This window comes from Ambystoma mexicanum, chromosome 2p (assembly GCF_040938575.1).
Source record: "Ambystoma mexicanum isolate Mex_15411 chromosome 2p, UKY_AmexF1_1, whole genome shotgun sequence".
Classification (NCBI taxonomy): Eukaryota; Metazoa; Chordata; class Amphibia; order Caudata; family Ambystomatidae; genus Ambystoma; species Ambystoma mexicanum.
In genome coordinates, this window is record NC_090923.1 from 643,762,518 (window position 1) to 643,784,949 (window position 22,432).

At 44.8% G+C, this 22,432-nt stretch overlaps 1 protein-coding gene across 5 annotated transcripts in view; it reads left to right on the forward strand.

Annotated features, from left to right (window-relative positions):
- RNF123 (ring finger protein 123) overlaps nucleotides 1-21,909 on the forward strand; it is a 3,033,138-nt gene extending 3,011,229 nt beyond the window's left edge. For all 5 annotated transcript variants that reach the window (XM_069644183.1, XM_069644184.1, XM_069644185.1 and 2 more), the window contains exon 39: nucleotides 17,231-21,909. In XM_069644183.1, the coding sequence (XP_069500284.1) occupies nucleotides 17,231-17,330 (100 nt within the window). In that variant the 3' untranslated portion in view covers nucleotides 17,331-21,909. The remainder of the gene's footprint in view (nucleotides 1-17,230) is intronic.
- The last annotated feature ends 523 nt before the right edge of the window (nucleotides 21,910-22,432 follow it).

A 22,432-nucleotide genomic window follows, 5' to 3' on the forward strand; every position in this document is an offset into this window, starting at 1 on the left:
ACCCGTGAGAAAGCGGACATGATTGCTAGGAAATGGAAGGGAGTGATGGTGAGCTCATCCTATTCTGCTTATGCTAGGGGTGTGCTTATTTGGGTGGCGCCGCATGTCCCATTCCAACGGTTACAAGAGGTGGCGGAGGCAGATGGGAGGATGGTCATTCTGAGAGGGATGGTGGAAAATAGGGAAATAAGCATAGTGAATACATGTGCACCGAACCAGAACACGGCGGTATACATCAGGACGTTGTGTACTAATGTGAGCAAGTGCGTGGGGGGTGCTGTGATTTTGAGGGGGGGGATTTCAACTGCGTACTTGACCCAAGGGTGGATAGGTCGGATGAGAAGATGGACAGACCTGCTCCTGCGGCCAAAGCACTGCAGGCATTGTTGAATGATTTTGGGCTAGTGGACGCATGGAGAGTGTGCCACCCCCTGGAGAGGCAATACTCTCATTACTCTGCCCCGCAGCTTCTGCATACGAGGCTAGATTATTTCTTTACCACGTCTGAGGTGTCTGCGGAGTTGGTACGAATAGAATATAAAGCAAGGGTTCTTTCGGACCACTCGCCCCTGATCCTCAGTTGGCGATATTTCCCTCTGAGAGCGAGGATCCCGACATGGCGCCTGTGAGCGGAGGCATTGAAAGATCCCCTCTTTAGAGAGGACATGAGAGAGGAGATTGTGAATTTTTTTGAGGAGAACACGGGTAGTGTAGATTCAGCAGGAACACTGTGGGAGGCCTTCAAGGTTGTGATTAGAGGGGCAGCTATTGCAAAATCCAAAGGGCTACAAGGAGGTGTCTTGGCTCATTTACGGGAGACGGAAGAGAGACTAGAAGAGGCTTTAAAGGGTGAAGACGACACTAGAGAGAAATCAGAGCTGATACTGATACTTATGCTGCAGCAGAAATGTGCGGAGCACTGGGATAGATTGTGTAACCTGAATTATAGGAAATACGTAGAGAGGCAGCACGCAGGGGGGGATAAACCAGGTCGACTCTTAGCATGGTTATATAACAGTGAAAATCCCAGAGTCACAATTAGGACCATCACTAGGGAGGACGGTAGTGTAGTGGACACTCAGGAGGGAGTCAATCAAGAGTTTGTGGACTATTATAAGACATTATATGCAGATTATGGGGAGAATTGCCGAGATACAATAGCGGAAACATTGGAGTGTATCGGGTTGCCTAAGTTAAGCGAGGAGGAGAGAGAAGAGCTAGACGCACCAATCCCCCTAGAGGAACTTGGGGAGGTGGTAAGACAGTTACCCACTAGCAAGACGCCAGGGACAGATGGACTCCCGAGTGAATTTTATAAAATATATGCAGAAGAGCTCCTCCCCCGCTGCTGGAAATGTTGAATGGAACATTTGAGACAGGAAATCTGCCGGAGTCATTGAGAGAAGCGACCATAATACCGCTACCCAAACCCAATAAACCCGGGCACAGCTGTAGTTCGTACCGCCCCCTGTCGATGCTTAACCAAGATGGCAAAATACTGACGGCTGTGTTGGCAAGTAGACTGAGAAAGGAAATTGGTAGATTAATACACCCTGATCAGACGGGATATGTCCCAGGTATGAATATCTCGAATAATCACAGGCGACTCCAGCAAATTATTGAAGATAGTAGCGGACATACTGGGGAGATGGCGATAGTGTCCTTATACGCAATAAAGGCCTTTGATTCGGTCAAGTGGCCATGGCTGATGGCGGCCATAGAAGGGTATGGGACGGGTCCAGGATACCTACGGTGGGCGCAGATATTGTATAGGGAGCCGCTGGCGAGGGTCAAGACAGGACCGGTGATATCGGATAGGTGGCAGCTGGGCCGGGGTACCAGACAGGGTTGTCCGTGGTCCCCAATGCTCTGCATACTGGCTCTGGAACCTCTAGCGATATACCTCAGACAACAGTATGATACGATAGGCATTGAGGTGAAAGGGGGAATGCATTTGATTTCTCTTTATGCAGATGACATGTTGCTGTACCTAAGGTACCCGGAAGAGAATCTCCAATACATCCTGGAGGTAATGGATAGATATGCAGGTCTTTCTGGTATAGCGGTGAACCCCCAGAAGTCGAGCATGTTCCCGTTGGGTAGGTATACGGGAATTCCGGCGGAGAAGTTGCCTGTTTTGCCGGTGCCATGGGCGGTGGGTACGTTCCGATACTTAGGGATAGACATAGCTTTGACAAAAATTGAAAATTGCATGCGGTTTTGGGTGAAGTTGCCCTTAGCTATGATGGGGAGGGGAGCGATGCTCAAGATGGTGGTTCTGCCTCGGCTCCTACATTATTTTGCGAACATCCCATATTTGATACCTAAGAAGTTCTTCGTCAGACTGAACAGCATGTGTAGGGATTTCTTGTGGCATGGCACGCGGAATAGAGTGGCATTATGGAAGTTACAGAACTTCCACGAAAAAGGGGGGATAAAATTGCCCAACTACAAGGTGTATTATGTGGCCAGCCAACTACAGTATGTTGCTAAATGGCTTTCTGACGAGGAAACCTCTGAATCTAGGTTGTTTGGGCAGGATTGTGCACCCTTTTACTTGAAAGAAGTGATGTGGGTACCCAGAGCAGAACTGACAGGGCGTCCCATGATGATGAGGCTGGGTTGGAAGATGTGGCGCAGGGCGTGCAAGATGTTGGAAAATGCAACTCCATGCTCTCCGCAGATACCATTGGTTGCACTGACGGGGGCGGTGGCACAGCTACGGAAGATAATCAGGAATCACTGGGAGCCGGTGGGGCTTGCAACCATGGGAGATATTTGGCAGGAGGGCTCAATAGTTGCCTTTGAGGAGTTGCGGGATGTATCTGGGTTACATTCGGGTCAGTATATTGCATATTATAGAATGGTGAAAAGAGTTAAGGAAATGTGGCCTCAAACCGTGCTAGAGGGAGAGCCAGATGTCATATTAGATATGATATACGACATAGCGGAAGGGGGGCACGAGATATCTAGATTATATGAGATGCTGATGCTAAGAGTGGGGAAAGAGGTCACCCAGCTGAGATTGGATTGGGAAACGGAAGTGGGGACCCCGATGGAAGACGAGATATGGGAACGGGTACCATAAGAAGGTGTCTAGAAATGCTAGGTTGCAACAGATACAACTGTATATCACGCACATAGCGTATATGACGCCCCAGAAGATATCGAGGTTTGCGAATGTAGGTCGACAGGCATGCCCTAAGTGCGACGAGGAGAATGCGGGCATGGTACACATGTTCTGGTCGTGCCCGGTTATTGCACGCTTTTGGAGTGAGGTGGTACGTAAACTGGCCGAGAAGGAGGTCAAGATTGTTGTAGACACGGTGTGGGCCTGTTTGTTAGGAGTGTTCCCAAGATCTAAGAAACTAAAACATGTGAGCAAGCTGAAAGACTTAGCATATGTGCTGGCAAAGAGAAGAATAGCCATGGGTTGGAAGACGTGTCATAGACCCCGGGTGGAGGTGTGGTGGAAAGACTTGCAGAAATGGGCGGAGGCAGAAACTATGGTATGGCAGGATGCGAGCAGTGTCGGGGGTCTGGAGGGAACAGAGTCCCTGATGGCCTGGAAATCGCTAATAGCGGAACTGTTTGGGTCAATCTCGGACCCAGATGAATCCAAGGAGAAGGAGCATCTACCACAGGGCGCAGACATGGAATGTGAAGACGGTCAGGCTCGGACAGTGGGGGGGTGGGGAAAGCAGTGCATTGATTTGAAATGTGCAATGGTTTTGATGACAAACGCTCTGCCTGTTTTGTTTGTATTGTTTTGTTGGATTTAATAAAAAACTTTAAAAAAAAAAAAAAAGTTTAGTCAAAAGAAAAGCATATAACATTGTAGACAAGTTTGAGGTAGAGTGAAAACTGAGCAAAACGGCACAGTGAAAACCAACTACAAATGGCACTCTAACAATTCAACGAAAGGGAGGGAAAGTACAAGTTAAACCGAAATATCTTCAGACACCCCGTAGCAACACTTCTCTAAAGTTTTGTGAACAAGTAATGCACAGTAACACTTTAACCGAAAGACAAGTGAATGAAAACTGAGCAAAATGGCACTCCACAAGTTAAAACAGTAGGAAGGAAGAGGGGTTTAGAAGATATAGGTGCATCAACACATTTCTCATTAAAAACTAATCTAGTGAGAGCAGATCTAACAAATCAGCCAGAGTCAATAGGCCTGAGCCAGAGTCAGTGGTACAGGACCAAGAGCTTAGGAGCAAAAATGTTCTTGTAGCTGCAGTCAAGTCTTTAGTAGAAAACTTTTGAAGAGGTAGATGCAAGGCGAAAGACAATGTTAAGAGAGAGGGCGGCCGACCCCACAAGTAGTTAAAGGATTTAAAACACCTTTAGGGCTACCACAGAGAAAGGGCGGCCTGGCGGAACAATGTACCTTAAACGTGGAGAAGTGGCTCCTGCAGTGGTAGTTGTTCCTGGTAGTTCCTGCAGGTCGAGGGGTCCAACAGAGGAAGAGAGGCTCTCGTCGTGGAGGAAGGTTCAAGTCGCTGCACTACCCAGGGATGAAACCAGCTGCGGTGCTGCCAAACAAAGTTTAAAAGGTATGCTCCGTTTAATCGCGGTCCGGGTCGATAGCTGCCGGGCTATTGGTCTTCAAGTGCGGGGCACTGTCGAGTCGACCAAGGCAGGTCCGAGGATGCGATGGGTGAACTGGTTGACCCCACCAGCTCAAGGGAAGGAGGCTCCTTTGCTGAAGATCTCCTCTCGTCGTGTGGAAGAAAAGTGGTGAGACGATCCGCAGGGCTTCACCGGTGGTGTAGATGCTGAAGATGTCTCTGGCTTCTCTTCCCTTCGGTTCCGTAGTTCCAGTGGCGACGTCTTGCTCTTCCAGTCCTTAGGACCCTGCTTTTATGCAGAAAGAGACCCATTCATAGAGCCTAGCTCTCACTTACACAGTGGAGTGGTCTTATTGGCGCGAGACCCTCCAGCCTATCAGGTTAGAATGCGACCTGAGTTGCTGTGGCAACTCTGTCCGGGGGTTCTACTCCCCCTCCCAAACAACAGACCCATCCCAGACTCAGTGGCGCCGAAAGGAGGACTTCTTGGCAGAAGCCCGCCAAAAGGACGAACAAAGGATCCCCGACCTGGGTTAGGAAAATGGAGTAAGACTCGAGAAAGAAGTTTTATCAAAGTTCTGGCAAATAAAACCTACCGGAGTAAAGTTAATAATAAAATAAACCAGTGGTATGTTAGAGGCTGTCAGTAAAAGTGGTATCCTCGAACAATGGGAAAATCCCATAGAGAAATATTTGCGGTCGAATATAAAAGGTAGTAACCCCTGCCACCAGCCAGAAACTTTGTAGAGGGGGACTTTAAAGTACCCTCTCGAAAATGAACATAGGGGAAACACTAATAACCCCTTCCAATACTTCCATATTAAGATGGGGTGTACTGGTTAAGTTCATAAAAATCGACTAGTAAAGTCAATGGGGACTTTACATGCCCTAGGAGACAATAGTCAGCCCCAGGGTATGGAGTCTATGGTTGGGGGTCGCTACGACACCCCTGTGCCACTGCACGGAGGGTGCTGTGTGACACATGTGCATAAAGATGGTTCCTATGGGGGAGAGAAAAGATCCCATAGGCATTAAACACAAAAATAGCCTAGAACACACATAGCAAAAATGCCTAAGAGTGGGAAAAAGAGTCTCACTCTTAGCAGGTAAAAAGAAACAAACCCTTCAAATCCAGCAAAGCTGCTGGGGGACTCTATAGGTAAGGGAAATTAGCCATGAAATGAGAATTCTCCCTAACAATGAACATACAAACTCTTGCTGCGCTGGCATTAACCACCCTTGCGGCTCCACCATATGAACTGGGCCTTAAATCCTGCCTGCTGGAGACACTGTGGGCAACCAGGCTCCTTCTTTCTCATGTGGTGGTTATGTCCGAAGGTACAACTATTCTGGAAGCACTGCTTAACCACCATCGAAAACATCACCCAAGCAGTAATATCACTAGAACCTGAAACTATACTCCTGTGGTCCCCGGTCCCCGGGAGCTACCCAAGGTCTGGGAAAAGGGCCAGACTACTGACCCAGTGCTTACTGGCGGCAAGAATAGTGGTCGCCCGCACTTGAAAATCTACAGAAGGACCCCTCATGCCTCTATGGTGGGGAAAAATGTGGGACATCCTGATTGCGGAGAATGTAACCGCGGCCAGAATTGGACTTTTACATCGCTTTCAGAACATTTGGGCCCCATTACTGGATTATGATAGGAAATTCCCAGCTTTAACCTATAAACCCTGTAGTGCCGGGAGGGTCCTGCACGCGGAGGGTTGGGGGTTTCCGCAGGGGGAGTGGAGAGTCGAAGCAGGAGCCGTGAGCGGCTGAGACTTTGGCTATGGCGGGAACGCGGGGGAAGATGAAGGGAGGGGGATGGGAGGCACTGTAAGCTGGATAATGTGTCATAAGAAAATTGTTCTGATGTCACTCTGCTCTGATTTAAAATAAAAACAGTTTAAAAAAATAAAGAATTGCTGATTTTTGGGCACAAGGCCCCAAACTATCTTTGAGTTGGACGTTTTAAGAATTAGGGAATCTGTTTTTGTGTTGATTCTCAGAGTTCTTTCTATCTTTATGCTGAGCTACTTCCCTGTGTTATACTGGTTATTGTATCAAATGATAATCTATCTCATTTAAAGGTAAATGTATACATCTGCTTTATAAGGGTGTGGGATATATTGACCCACTCAACAGTATTTTCTCCACATCGCCAAGCTGCAGTTGCGCAGATACAGCAAAATGGCAGCGCTGGCTCCTGTGCGCGCCATGAACTCAAAACTTTGTTTTGCAGCAACAAAAAAAAATGGATGCACCGTCCTGCCAAGCACACATCAGGCAGGATGGAACCAGGGAACACACTGAGAGAGAGCATTCCAGTGTGTCTCTTCTGACATGTACAAAAGGAAGAAAGGGAAAGAGCAGCGTTGCTTTGCTAGAAACCCCCAAATCCCCACTGAAAAGGAAACTTTTTCACCTTTAAAAAATGCTGCTTTGACGCTAATTCCATCTGTTCTTTCTTAAACCACTGTGATCAATAAGGCCCTGCCATGTTCAGTATATCTCATTGTGCCTCAGCACAACCAGGCATGAATTCTGAATGACAGGCCCTGTTAAGCCAAATCTGAAAAAAAGGGCCAAGAAACTTTACTTTCTGTCGTGCACGGGAAACGCTTTATTTTGTGCTACAAAGTGTCAAAGGAATGAACCCTGCAAAAGAAATAATAGCTCTGTGCACATGTCAATTCCAGGAGACCTTTGCCTTGTACAGACTGTTGTGTACAAGAAACTAACTTTGGCTGCAAGACAGTATTGGGAAGTCAGATGGCAAAATCGAATTTGAAAGGAAATGCCAGCAGTTTTCACCACGAGCTTAAAATGGGCTTTGTAAACCAAAGAAAAATAAATGCCCGTTTTAAAGGAAAAGTAATATGTTGAATGAAAGCTTGTCTGTCCCTAGCAATGAGAACTGGTTGGCCGCTGGGAAACACAAATGGGTTATTTTTTTTCACAGGCTTGTTTTAATTCTGCACCAAATATAAGAAAATAAAGGTTTTAAACCACCTGGGCTGAATTTGAAAGCTTCCAAAAACAAGTTATTCTAGTTAGCAGAGCTAAGGCTTCCCCCAAGGAAGGGAGCCACCATAAACTTCCAGGACATGAAAGTGATAATTGCTAGGTTGGAAAACTGTGACTGACCAGGACAAAGAAACTTCACATACTAATCAGACTTCAGTCTGGTCAGGGGCCCCTTTCAATAGAAAATCTTGGACATCAAAGTGCGAAGTGGATAAGGGGCAACAAACCTTCAATCAAGCTGGAAAAACCCATCCTCCCTTTGGGGGAAGTGACAGTTGGTAGTAGCTGAAAAAGAAAAATGATGGTCCAGGGCAGGACAAAGGACTGCCATTTGCTTCCAAAGACTACTTATAAATACAAATGTAAGACTTTTATTTCTGCAACAGGACTTTGTAAAAATCTCGCAGTTTAAAAGTGATTTTGTGTTTTATAATTTGAGACATTGTAGAGGTCACTGACACCTTCAGAATTGAAATGGCAAAGAATCAGGGATTACAAGAAAAGTATCCATGATGACAATGCACATTTTTATACTTACATTCCTTATGATAAATCACACATGTGCATAAAGTTATGGAATTTTAGGCCGAATCTTTCAGACTCAAAATGACCAAACTGTATCAGAGGGGCGAAACAGTGTCTCACAGAGTTCAGAGTTGGAGTAGAATGGTCTGCATAAAATATGTAACCTGCTCATGTCATTGGGTAATATGCCACAACTGTACAAATGTGTAAATTCTGTTATGACTGATTTTTGCAAAAAGGTCTGTGGGAAGTCTTTTCACCTCATCAAAGTACAACCCCTAAACTGAGTCACATCCTAGGGGAGGCAGCCAGCATTGATTGCCCAATCCAGTTGGTAGAGGCGTGTTTAGCAGACCCTGCCCAGCCATATACTTTGATGATGTCACTATGCATTATAAATAAGAGTCCCTTCCAAGACTCTGGACACACACACGCTTCTTGAAGTTCCTGCGCAGCGTTCCTGTTCCATTCATCTTCCAGATACCAGACCCCACTCCAAGGCCAAAGCATTGCTGACCCTACTCCAGGACCCACTGCAGAACAAAAGGATTGCTGATCCTATTCTCAGCAAGGCCTCAATTCTGAAAACCCGCTAATCTCCCATTAAAAAGAGGAAAGCTGTGGTATTCTTTTGGGAAGCATCCTGAACTAGCATGGCTTGCTGCCCACTAACTGCATGCCCGCTGCCATCCTGCCATCTAGCTAACCTTTAGTATCCAGTGACCAGAATTGCCATTCCAGATTTGCCATCCGGTGACAAGAACTGTCCTGCTGTTTGCCAGGCGCGCTTCCGTGTAGTGACCTGTTAGGCAGAATCATGTGCAGTGCCCTTAGGGACCACTACACACAATTAAGACTACAGGTGGCAATACAAGTTTTACCTTTGGTACAAGCCTGTACTACTATGTTAAAGTGGTAGCAGTAGCGGAGCAGCCAGGCTTATCTCAAGAGTATATGAGCAGTAGCAGAGATTACACAAAGGGACCACAATTACTGTGACTTAAGCAAACACTGACTCAAGGTTTCAGGTAAACAAATAGAAGTACATTTATTTTTAAACCATTTGTTATAAACACAACACTTCTATTAATTTGAAAACCACACGTAAAATATACTACAACTAACCAATTCACTTTGTACGGTATACTTCAAGGTAAGTACCCTGTGTTTTAGCGGACTGGTGTTAGGGAAGAAAAGACGTTACCGGGAATACACTTGCGATCACTTTTTGACAGTAATGACAGTTCGGTCTTACTAAAGAAACGCGTATCCACGGCAAGAAATGTTACCGGGGCAAAAACACACTTAGCACCTGATATACCCAGAGAGAGTTGGGGGCAAAAAATCATAGGCAATACTTTTGTCAAGGCAGACAGAATCAGAGAACACTCTTAGAAAGAAATTCAAAAGTCAATAGGCCGGAGCCAGTGTCAAGTGGAACTGGGTTCCTGTTGTCGAGGATCACACAGTCAGATAGTTCATGATTCGGCGGAGCCAGGAGTACTTAGATATTGTCAACAGAGGAAGCAACAGTTATAAGAAGGAGGGAAGACCAGGGCAAGCCTTGGAGATGAAGAAAAAGGGATTCACCCAAATTCCTCGAGCAGAACACAGTATCTTATTCAAGGGAGAAGCTGGTGCCACAGCAGTTGTTCCTGGTAGTTTCCTGCAGACCCTCGGTTCCTGTAGCTTCGATCCGAAGGAGGACGTCTGGAGGGGTCTGCACCACACAGGGCTGAAGCCGGCAGCAGCGACGGTGAATAAAAGGTGCGCTCCTTAAAAACAGGAGAGGCTCTTCAGATGGCTATCTGGACCACTACAGCAGTGTGCAGCGATTTCGACCATGAAGAGGATTCTCTGGCTGTAGAGGATGAGCTGGTTATCCCCACCAAGTTCAAGGGAATAAGACTCATGACTGGATCTTCTCTGGTCATCAAAGGGTAGATAGCTCAGGACTGCAGCAGGGCTTCACTGGGACGGGATAGTTGCAGCAGTCGACTTCTTCTCTGCTTCTCTTCGGTTCCTTGTAGTTCCAGTGGCGACTGTCTTCTAGCCCAAGAGACCTGCCTTTTATGCGAAAATCCCCCATTCACACAGCCTGGCTGTCAGTCACGCAGCGGGGGGGGTTGTCCGGCCCGGACAACCACCTCAGCCAATCATGGCAAAATGCGACTTGGGTTTCCTAGGATGCCCTGTGCAGGGGGTGACTACACCCCTCCCTCACATTCAGCCCAACTAGAAAACCCAGGCGCCTAGAGGAGGGCTTCTGGGCAGAAGCCCGCCAAAAGGTAGTGAACAAAGGAGGCAAACCTGGTTTACCACGCAAAGTAAAACACGAGAAGGACTTTAACAAAAAGAAATGGCGAATAAACCCAACCGGAGCCAAAAGAAAAGGCATTTGGTCAAGCGGGTTTAAGTTTGAGGCTAATATAATAGCCTAAAACAATACCACGTTTATATAGTATAACCGCGGTAGAAAACATAGGGTAGATACCACTGCCACCAGCCAAGTCTAAATGTTAAAAGAGCAAAACAATGCTCTAGGAGGTACAGATAACAAGGGCTAACAATTAACCCTGTCCAGTACTCCATGTAAGATGGGGTGTACCAGAACTGTGGTTTAATGACTAAGTAAAGTTAATGGCAACTTTACCCTTTTCTGGGGGACAGTAGTCAGCCTCAGAAATGGAGTCGGTGGGAAGTCTAAAAGACGGTTGTCTTTTTGCGATCACTGAAGGTGCTGTGCAAAACACAAAAGGAGGGGGCTACAACTCCAGAGATCCAGCCAAGCTGCTGGGGGACTCACTAGGTAAGGGAAATTAGCCATTGAATGAGAATTCTCCCTAACATGACCAGAACCGTTGATGGTCCAAAAATGCCAAAACTAAAAGTGGAATGTGAGTATAAATCACCACCCCATAGAAACCCCTAGTATACCTTGTCTTGCCTTTGTCCTTATCCCACTCTCTAAACCATCCTATCCGTATCCTGATTTCTAGTGCTAGCGCCGTCTCTTTTCAATTTTCTCTTGTGTAATCCTATGCCATTAGTCATATTTTGAGTGATCAGACCGGTTTCCGCCAGGGTTGGGTGCTGGGATGAGAGGGTTAAACTTGCGAATCAAACTTGGATCTTACTGTGCCCATCTTTGGTGGTCTAGCCTGAAAACTCTAGTTTAAAGTAAAACTGTTCTTGTCACAACTGATTTCCTTTCCTATTTCACGGCTTCATTTTGCTCAAAGCGCACCTTTTTAGATCTTGTATAACTCCTCCAATTTACCAGCTAGAGACTTACTTTCACTTCCATATTGTCCCGGTGATATACCTCTATCCCCCAGCCCAAAAACTCCAAATCAGTGTATTTCACCCGTTTTTATTAAAAAACGTTTGGGTAATTTAAGGCGGGAATTGAAAAAATAAATGCAATTTTTACACGTGTAATTTTGCTACAATCTGTTTTAAACTTTCCACTCATTTTCAAACTGTATGCTTTTGGTAATCCATCCTTTGTGATTGTTAGTGTCTTTGCATTGATACTTTGCTGTATATATGTTCCACTAGAAGGTTAAACCCAGTGCATTGCTCACATTCTCATTGTAATTATCACCTCATTGGTGATTGCTGCCCCATATTAAAAAGTGTATGATTTCTTTTGAATTTTAAAATAAATAAATATTGCATTTTACCAACCAGTCTGGTTCATGGTCCTTTGTGACCCGGGGTATTTGAATAGAGGGTGTGATATGAGTGGTGTACCATCTCAAAATTGAATCTGCATGAAATAAGGAGTAAAACATCTCAATTGTTCGCTAAATGCTAGGCCAAGACGAAGGTGTGTGTCGCTTGATTGAAATCCTTAACAAGGGTTTTGTGTGACAATAGTTGCCTATGATTTGTATCTGCTTAGTGTGTAAACTAAAGGCCTAATATAGTCTTTTATTTGTATAGTCTTAGCTGTCTAATTGGAATTACTGATGTTGCTCTGTGTAAACTCATTGTAGCCCTAGACCACTCTCACACCCTTCCTGAGTCTAAGCCTTGCCGCTCTGTTACCGTACTTTGATTGAGTTTGGCTAATCTCTCTGTGTCTTGTCCGTTCACTATAATAGAGTGGCCTCCCAGGATGCTCCCACCAGGGCTGATTTTGGAAATCCATCTCGACACTCATTAAAGGGCAACAATGGTCCATTGTGTTTTTAAGGCTAAAAAATGTCTATTAGAATATATGTCTATCTGCTTGCTTAGCTGGCTGGCAACCCCAGGATGTCAACTGTTCTTGCTAATCTCAACTCTCTTTCAGCTGTCAAACACTCCTCTGACATCTGCCGTCTCCTGGAAGAGCTTGGTTTGGATGTACTCAGTCTCACCGAGACTTGGTTCACGGCCAGCTCAGTCATAAGTTTCAACACTTTTTCCTGATGGCTACAAGATCCTCTCCAAACTCAGAACCAACCGTCCTGGTAGGGGTGTAGCCTTGATTTTCCCTGAGTGGATCCCTGCTTCTATCATTCCAATGAAGCACTACTCCTTCTTTGAATGCCTGGTCTGCAGGCTCTCTATCTCTGCTGGCCTCTCTCTCACTGTGGCCACTATCTACAGGCTGCCTGGCCAGATCGCCCTCTTCCTCTCTGAGTGGGCTGACCTCTCCTCCTCGCTCCTTGCCTCTACCTCTCAACTTCTCCTCCTCGGAAACTTGAACATCCACCTCAATGCTACCAGCCCTTCTTCAGGACTCTTTCGCAACCTCTGTGATTTTCTCTCTTTCTCTCTCGCTCTCTCTCTCTCTATGTATATATCCTTTTCTCTGGCCCGACTCACTCTGCAGGGCACACCCTGGATGTTCTGATCTCCTCAGTCCTCCCCTTCTTTAACCCTCTCACCACTCCACTCTCTTGGAGTGATCACTTTCTCCTTTCCATCTCTCTCTTCCCTGCAGGTCAAGCCGACTCCAACACTGACACTTACCTTCTCGGTCATCCGACCCATGAAGCGTGTGTTAGTTGAGGCTTACTACTTTCTCTCCTCCTCCTGCACCTTTTGCTGGCTCACACCCTGACACAGCCCTGTCTAACCTTCATCTCTCTATCTCTAACGCTCTGGATGTCCTTGCACCTGTCATGAGGATCCGCTTAAATCCCAAATCCAACGGCAACTCTTGGTACGATACCGACATTGCCTCCCTTAAAAGCAAGTGTAGGGCATCGGGCACACCCCTTGACAAACTGGCCTGCCACCTGCTCCAAAGGCAGTACAGACTCGCTGTCCTCTCTAAGATGAGAGCCTACATCCAAGCCCACATCTGTGTGGCATCTAACAACTCAGATGAACTTTTTCAAAATCTGCAAAGAGCTGGCCAATCTTGCTGCAGTTTCTACCTCTCCTGTTCCCTCACAGGCCCTCTGCACCGCCTTGGCCTCTAATTTCACCACTGAAACTCGGGACATCCTGTCCGCCCTCTCTTCCTCTACCTCCTCTTCCTCCTCCTTTACCACTCCTGGCCCGTCTGAGGCCGTCTCTCCGCCTCCTTTTTCCTGTTCACGTCCGATCTATGAAAGTCTCGTCAAAGCAGGTTCTCCTCTGCTCATCCAGAATCATCAAGGACCACATCAACACCCTTGCTCCAGTCTTCGCCGATTTCTGCAATCGCTCCTTTGCCACTGGAACTTTCCTCTCCCCCTTAAGCACTCTCTTGTGCACCCGCTTCTAAAGAAGCCCTCCGCCGATTCTTCCTCTCCGGCTAACTATCGCCTGATCTCCATCACTTGTTTCCTGGGCAAACTCTTGGAAAAGCTGGTCATCTCCCAGCTTAATCTACATACTTAATCTGTTGGTTGCCTCCATGAACACCAGTCTGGCTTCAGAGCTGCCAGAAGCATGGAAACTGCTCTCCTGAACACCCGTGAAGACTTGCTCTCCAATCTCCCTGCTGTCCTCATTCTACTCGATCTATCCTCTGCTTTTGACACGGTCAGCCATGCCATCTTGCTCAATCACCTCTGTGACAACCTTGGTATTACTGATCAGGCCCTGGCCTGGTTGACCTCCTTTCTCACAGTCTGACCCCCTTGGGTCCAGCTGGAGTCTTTCCTCTTATATCTCTCTCTCTACTTGTTGTGTTCCCCAGGGGTCTATCCTCTATCCCTGGCAACCTCTTGACCACCGCAGGGCTACTTTCTGCTCCAATTTTCAATGTTATCCGGATGACACTCGGCTCTCGTTCAGGCTCCCCTCAGCCACTTCTGCTTCTTCTCTCATACCAGTCCACAATTCAGGAATAGTGTGCCGCCAATGATCTCTGCCTTAATGCCAGTAAGACTGAGATCCTCCTCATTGGGACACCCACTTCCTCCTTTCATCTCTCTATGTGGCCACCCACTCTGGGCCCTCTTCCTGCTCCTTCCTGTGAGGCAAAGAACCTTGGTGTAATCTTCAACTCCACCCTCTCCTTCTCGCCTCACATCTCCAACGTTGCTAAGAAATCAAACTGTCAGCTGCACCTCCTCAGAGGTTTTCTTCCTTTTCTCACTTTCCCCCAGACGCTCACTGTCTCCAGAGCTCTGGTCTTCTCTAGGCTGGACTATTACAACAACCTATTTCTAAATCTTCCTACTTCTACTCTTAGACGTTTACAACTTATCCAAAACAGGACTGCAAGACTTGTCCTTGGCCTCAAGCGCAGGGATCGTATCTCTCCATTGGCTCTGAAATCACTTCACTGGCTCCCTGTGGCTGCAAGGATCAAGTTCAAGACCATCTGCATCGTCCACAAAGCTTTCTGGGGCCTGGGACCGCTGTACCTCCAACTTTGTCTTCCAAAACATCTTCCTTCTCGAGCTCTTCGCTCATCCAACTCTCTGAGGGTCAGACACTTGTCCAAGCAGAGAGTTAGGAGCAGATCTATTTCCTCGGCTGGGGCCCCCTTCTGGAACAGCCTCCATGCCTCTCTCAAACTTGAGCAGAACCACTTCCGGTTATGGAAGCAACTCAAGACCTTCCTTTTTACTTCTGCTTTCTCTCTTCCTCTCCCCTGCTGATGCACCCGACTGCTCCACGCACTGGTCACCCTCTGAACTCGGGCCCAGGCTCCTGCATGTCAATTTGCCCTTGCACTGCCTCTCGGCTCCCCAGCACTTAAGGGTCTGTACCTGCAACTCTACAGTCCCTTCTCTGTGCACTTATGAGCCGCCCGCTGGCTGCACTTGTGAGTTAATGGCACTTCCCCCTGGCACTTCTCCTTCCCTCTTCCCCGCACTTACACAATCTGAATGACACAAGGCCTAGTAAAATGGTTATTTTGGCCTCCCTTTGTTTCCCCCTCCTTGTCTTGTCGCACCTAGAAACACTGAGTCTAGATATGTATTCCGACAACTATTGGCTTTCTGCCAGGCCAATAGTGGTAATAGCAACCTGTCCCAGCTGGAACAAATTTGAAAAACCAAAGGTAGGTTTGCCCCATTAACAACCTTAGATTCTAGGGCTGATAATCAGTCTAACAAAGGGTGTATCTAAGGTTGACGAAAATAGCACAACAATTTATATATCAAAAAATATATTCTTTATGTCCAAAGATTGGCAATTCCCCAAAACAACAACTTAATACATGTGCAAATAAATAAATACAAACAATTGTGGTCCCACAATACAATAGAATAGAATAGACCACACAGAATGCTACCTATCCAGTCCTTATGAAAACTATCCCCTTTCAGGGACAAGGTTGACACTAGCGTAAGGTTCACTTCACAAGGACCCTTTGGCACATTACTGAAGATAAACCTTGTAGTTGTCTCTTCTAGCAGACTCGTGTTTTTTGACTACAAGATTTGGACATTTCCTTTTCTATGCACTAATGTCATGGGCCTACAACTGTATCATTATTGGGTTGTTTGAGTACCTTCCATTGATTTTCTGGACAAAATAAGAACCAGATTTATATTGTATGTTATGTTTTTGTGTAATGTTACCTCCTTTCTGAAATAAGGGAGCACCTTATATTTACAAACTGTCTTTGATATTTTGGGACCATAAATGTTTGTATGCATTGATTTGCACATGTATGAAGTTGTTGTTTTGGGGAATTGCCCATCTTTGGACATAAAGAATACATTTTTTTGATATATAAATAGTGTTATTGTCATCAATCTTGGATACACCCTTTGTTGGACTATTACAAAATCCTCTGTCAGAGTAACTTTCCTGAATTTGCTTTATGGTTACAGGCCAAAGGGAATGGTGTCATTTTCTTTATCCTCCTCCTCACAGAAAAATTCTCTGAAAGTAGGCCTATCATCAGGGACAAAGCGAAAGGCTTCCAGATTAAGTTAAGTCAAGAAAATCTTTACCAGCGCCAAATACATAACCACAGTAGGGCACAGCCCTTGAGCCAGGGGTAGCACCGGCTCGCTCAGTGCTGTATTTGGGATCGAGCCTTCATGGTGGGTAGTCTTGGATAGGCCTTTGCTGTCCTTTTGAGGAGTAGTGCATGCTGATGCCTGTAGATGAGTCGGTACTTTTCAAAACCTTAATCATGGCCATCCTAAAGACCTCCAACTGCTCTGGAGGGGATGCAGCAGTGGAGACAGAAAGAGGGTTTAGTACCCCCTTCAGTGAGTTTTGGCATCTTCAAAGTGTGGCCTCGAGGCAGGAAGATCCAGCATCTGTTCCTTCACAAGAAGTACTCCCGAAAAGACTATCTGTGTAAATGGTGGTAGCAATGCTTTTTTTGTGCTTAAGGAAAATATCTGCATTGGCCATGTAAAAAAGGAATTTAAGAAAATGTTGCCACATCACATCCGGTGCGAAAGGTGCCAAGGAACCATAAATGAGTGAGCTGCAAAGCTGCGTGCCCCGCAGAGTGGCTGTTGGAAAATGTATTTCCAGAGCCGACTGCATTTGGCGCAGATAACATAGTTGAGGACTCTGTGGGTGTAATGCATATCTTAGAAATGTCCAAACAAATCTTTGGCTAGATGGCATTTTAAAAGCTGAGGGATTCGGGGGAGGAATACCATATCCATCAGGAAATTATCATTGAAAGTAAGTAACTTGTTGAATGCAAATTTGGTGTCCTCTTTGTCGTGCTAAAAATGTGTTTGTTTTTGTAGGGCCTGTATAAACCAGCACCTAATGAACAACAAGGATTGCTTCTTCTGCAAGGCCACAATACTCAGCGTGGAGGATTACGAGAAGCCAGCTACCTCCTAGTGCCTTTTTGAACAACTTTCCCAGCATTTAGTGTGTGTTCTCCCACCTATGGTGGTCTTTTTATTTTATTTTCTAGCTTGAACTGTTCGTGCTTGGCAATGAGGCCAGTGGATGTAGCCATTCTTGTAATGCACTGACTCCAGTTGTGGTTTTAAACCAGTTTAAATTTCAATTCCTATATCCAGCAGGTACTGCTTTCCTAGGCTTTCCTTCCTAGGTTCTTGTACGCCTTTAATGGGAATCATGTCCGGCATCTTTCCTACTTCCTATTGCAAGTGAGCCAGATGCAATCCTCATCAATTTACAAAGCCCCTGGATTGAGCCTTACCCACATCATTTCTTCAATGACAAATAGTACTGCTAGCAGCTTCTTACTTATCTGATAACATTTTACGCTCATTTGAATGTATCCTGCAAGGTTGTCATTTCCAGAAGATACATTTCCTTGAGAATTTGGCAGGTTTCACTGTTCGTTCCCAAAGAAGGTTTTGGCCCTGGCATACTCTGAACCCTTAGACTCAATCACTTACAATTATTAATCACTCATACAGATTGTTTGCTCTCAGTGGAAATATTGTCCTGCATATTTTGTGAACATTTTTGCTGTTATTTGAGATGACCAATCCCAGCGTTGAAGCGAAGACGAGAAGACCCTTGCGTTCATCCCATTTTGCAGGTAGATGATTTGAATGATTACAGTTTGTTTGGCCAAATAGAAGATTAGGTTGGACTGTTTCTATGTGCAATCTAATACACTTTGACCCAAAGATCAAAATCCTAAAAAAAACACAGCTTCTGTGCAATTAAACCCCCAAGAACCCCCAAAAATTGGTATTTCGAGAGACTCTTTTTTACACCTGGATATCAAATTCTATTAACAATGTTTTAGCTATTTCAGATCATATTGGCTTCTTTTGTTGAGTGAGTCCTTAATTTGATTTACTGCAATCAGCCAAAAAGGTACTTGCAGCATTTTAATAAGTAAATCCAGGTTTGTTGGGGATAGTATATGCAACTGCTCACTGAAACAGAATTGATACAGTGCTGCATGGTGAGAGACTTTTTCCAAATTATTTTTGTTTTAAACGTTCTGTATTCTCAGCAGTTAAAAAGCAGCCATTGCATACATGAAGCGAGGCTTTGGTTCTTGTGACTTTTTCAGAATTATTTTTAACAGTAACACAATGGATTTTCCATAAGATTTAGGAAACATAAGTTGCAGTTTACTAATGTTACTTTTCCCCAGCATTCTGTGTGCACTTATGAAAGATGGTACAACAGGTTGCTACAGTGTCTTTTTCGAGTTTGCATGAGGTAGATTTAAAAGACCTTTGGCTATTTTTCCTTTATTCAACTGCTGCTTTCGGGGATGTCTGCTGTCTTGCCCTTTCAACACAGCGATTCATTTCTTTTCTGCTTCCTCTTATCCCAGCAAGGTTATGTTTGCTGAGGATCAAACGTAACTTTCATGCCTAGCCACACACATTTGGCAGGCACAGTGGAGGCTTGCTATTGTCCCACCCAGATCAATTCAAGATGGTTTTTGAAGACGGTAGGGCACCGCAAGAAGATATACTTATTTATTGGGTTGAACTGTATAATTATAACAGGTTATATATTATATACAACTGGCAAAGTAGCAAATACGAGCCCCGCGCTCCACGCCGCTCCAACCGCCGTCCTCTTCACGTTCCACATCTCCTACCTCCGGAGCTCCACATTCTGCATTGCGTCATTGTGTTCTACGACGCGATGCAGGTCCGACACTACAGTTTCATAAAACCATTTCCACCTTTACACAGTGCTGTAAAACCTTCTTGATATGCCTGTTCTTATAACCAACTCAGAATCTGTGGGTAAAATGTATGTTTCCTAAATGGACTGAATCTCAGTCAGCTTGCTAGGTTTCATAATAGTAGAATCTGGTCTATAACCTTCAAGTAGTTTATCCTTGCTGTCACATAGAATCCCAATCAAGAGTCTTAAAAGGGGATTTGAGACAATGGCTAATGTGATCTTAAAATCATCTTCATTGGTTGACACTGGTCCTTTTTGGACTCATATGTCACGACTCGCTTTGATCTAATCAGTGGTGTCCAGGCCCAGCCATAGTAACTTTATGCACTTGTGGCCCCAGGTCTCACCTACCGCTGTCGTACCTTTCCTGTACTCTGTTTGATCCATGTATAGTTTTTGTCATCACCTGAGAGTGAACATTTTGTGCATTGTGTCAGCCTAAGACATCAATCGTTTTATTTCTCTCTGTCAAAGATCCCTAACTACAAATCCCAGTGGAGACAGAGCCCCTGACAACAGAGGATAGGCAGTTGGGCCAGTGTACAGGGAATTACTATGCTTGAGTATGCAGAGGTTTCTAAGCACAATTAGATTTTTGACCTCTTCTCCATCTGGAATTAACTTTTTTTTGTATCTTTGTGTTCTATTCCAGGCATATATTGCTGAGCCAGAGAATTATTTAGAATATAATGCTTAACTCCTAGTCGGTTAATGAGAGCAGCTGGACTAGATTGAAAGTTATACAAGAGTTGTTTGTGCTGGTGACATGATACCATAAAATGTTGGCATAGAGATTTGGTTCATCAGTGTGCTCACATTTGATACTAACAGCACTTGCTTGTATGCCTGTTTGATTAGAGGTGGGTCAACCATCTTGGTTCCACATGGCAAACAAAGTAACAGAGGTAAACTTAAGATGGTTGGTTCAGAGGGGAAATGTACTTTTTTGTTCAAGTATTGCCAACTTACTTAAGCTGACGCTTGTTCTCTGGTTGGGATTCACTTACTTTAAACAGTTAGGTATTGGATGAACTGTAGAAGTGCCCGAGTAGATACAGGTTATACTCCTTCTCACCTCCATCTTTTTTTGTTGGCAAAACACTTGTAATGTGGTGCATAGAGCAAGCAGTCTCATTAATGTGCATGGTCAACGGGAATGTACTTCCTAATTGTAAAGGAGCCCGCTCTTTGCCAATTCCGGTTACAGATTCTCCTCAGCAGCAAGATTATCTTCTTGGGATCAGTTGTTTTCTGAACCACTGGCAAGCGTACATACAATTAAATGTGGATATACCTTTAGGAAGTTTTCCTTTAGTTCTGCTTCTCCTACAGCTGAAGAATTTGCTGATCTCACTGGATGTGATCTGTTTAAATCCCTATTTGGACAATCATTTATTCATGAGAATATCACATTGTAAGCAGTGTAGTCAACAGAAAGCACTAGCAGGGTCATTATCTAGCTTTTCTTCAATAAGCACACATCCAAATGCTAATCAGAAATGTTCCTGAGTTAAGCAGCAGTGTGTATGGTCATTCAATAGAAGAATAAGAAGAGTGTGAGTCTGTTTTTGCCAAAGCTGCACTTGCTACCAGGTTGCTTTAAGATTCATCTTCATATGCTCTCCTGCATACAAGGCATTTGCCAGGAAACGGTTCCCAGGGACTTGTTTTAACAGATGATATTCTTCTCCATCTCTCCAGCAAGGGGACGACGTGGAACATGCATAGACTAAATGTTTCAAAGTCCTTCTCTATGGGGACATGCAGGAGAGCAGACACTATGCACATAGTGGTCTCTACAAATGCCTGTTTTAAAAATAATAACCCCCTCCTCCTCAATGATGCAGGCACAGGCACATATAAGTGATGACAGGCAATCAGCAGCACAACAATGTTGAAACTGAAGTCAAAGGTGTAGAGACGGCCGAGGGAAGCAGCACAACTGCATGATCTACTTTGTTTGCGTGTTCAAAGATGCCATTAGGGAGCCTTTTGGAGAAGCTTCTCTGGATATGCAGATCTTCATATCCAGTATTCTTTTTACTTAGATACAGAGAGGCCTGTGTGCTTTAATTTGTGTGCATGGAAAAATATGCCCACAGGTCAGGTCATACGTTCTTACAGGTTCTGTATCATTTACACAAGGTACTACCACTCAACCTCCCTCAAATCAGCGCTTTTTCAAGCATCTTTCAGAGAAAGGATTAATTAATTTGCCTTTTTTTGGTTTGGTGCTTTGCTTATTTCACTCCCATTTATGCACACGAGCAGTTAGTTTTACTAGATTTGTTATAAGCATCATTAAATTCCCCCTGGGATTGCCAGGCCCCATGGGTCTTTTGTTAAATAGGTGCATTGGGAGGAAGAAAGCAATCTGTAAATGAAGCTCAGTCTTAGACAGTCTAAAGTGTACGGTAGGGGGTGCTCCCTGCCATCAACTGCAGTTTTTAAAACATTGTCGGCCATAACTAGCAGCTGTGTATGAGGTTGTCCTATTTAAACACACGTCTTGCCCTGTATATTACCAGCATGCAGAAAGCAAGAGGAGTATGTATTGGAACGGACCACAAACTTTCCTTGAATCATTTAGGAAATGCTTGTTTCTTCTTTCCTATGCGTTTTTAGTTAAAGGAGAGTTAAAGGTGTGGTGACTCAGGTATATGCAGTACAGTGACGCAATGTGTACTACAGATGTATTTGTGTTGGCTAAACCAATGTTTCTGTACTTGAGAAACTTTACAAGCCTTGATCAAACACATTAAATTATTTATCCTACAAACAATGCTCCTTGTGGTTTTTCTTAAGTCTCTGATTATAAACATGCAGTTTGTATCCAAAAGATCCTTCTCGAATATATTCTTTGCACATGATGGGTAGAAAGCATGACGGCTAACCTCAACCATCAGCAGTGCACACTTCATTGTCTTCCATGGCAAAGGGCACCTCAAAATCAACTTGTCCTTTAATACGCCAATGGTTAATCTATAATAATGTGACGTGTGAAGTTAAGGCTGCTTTATACACGATCAGGCACACATTTCATGGTTGGCAATGCATGTTTTTAAAAAATATTTTTTTTAAATTGTGGTTAATGAAACCTCATGAATACAAAGGAATTTCATAAAATACATACATTCCCCAATATGGAAGAGAAAAATGTAAGACAATCCCCCTCAATCTTCAAAATCAACACCTAGAACATTATGTATAAAGTTGATCACAGCTATTTCAATGAAATCTCATTGCCATTTAAAATTCGGATCCAAAAGTCATTCTGGGGAAAAAAGGGAAAGTTCATTGTGTAC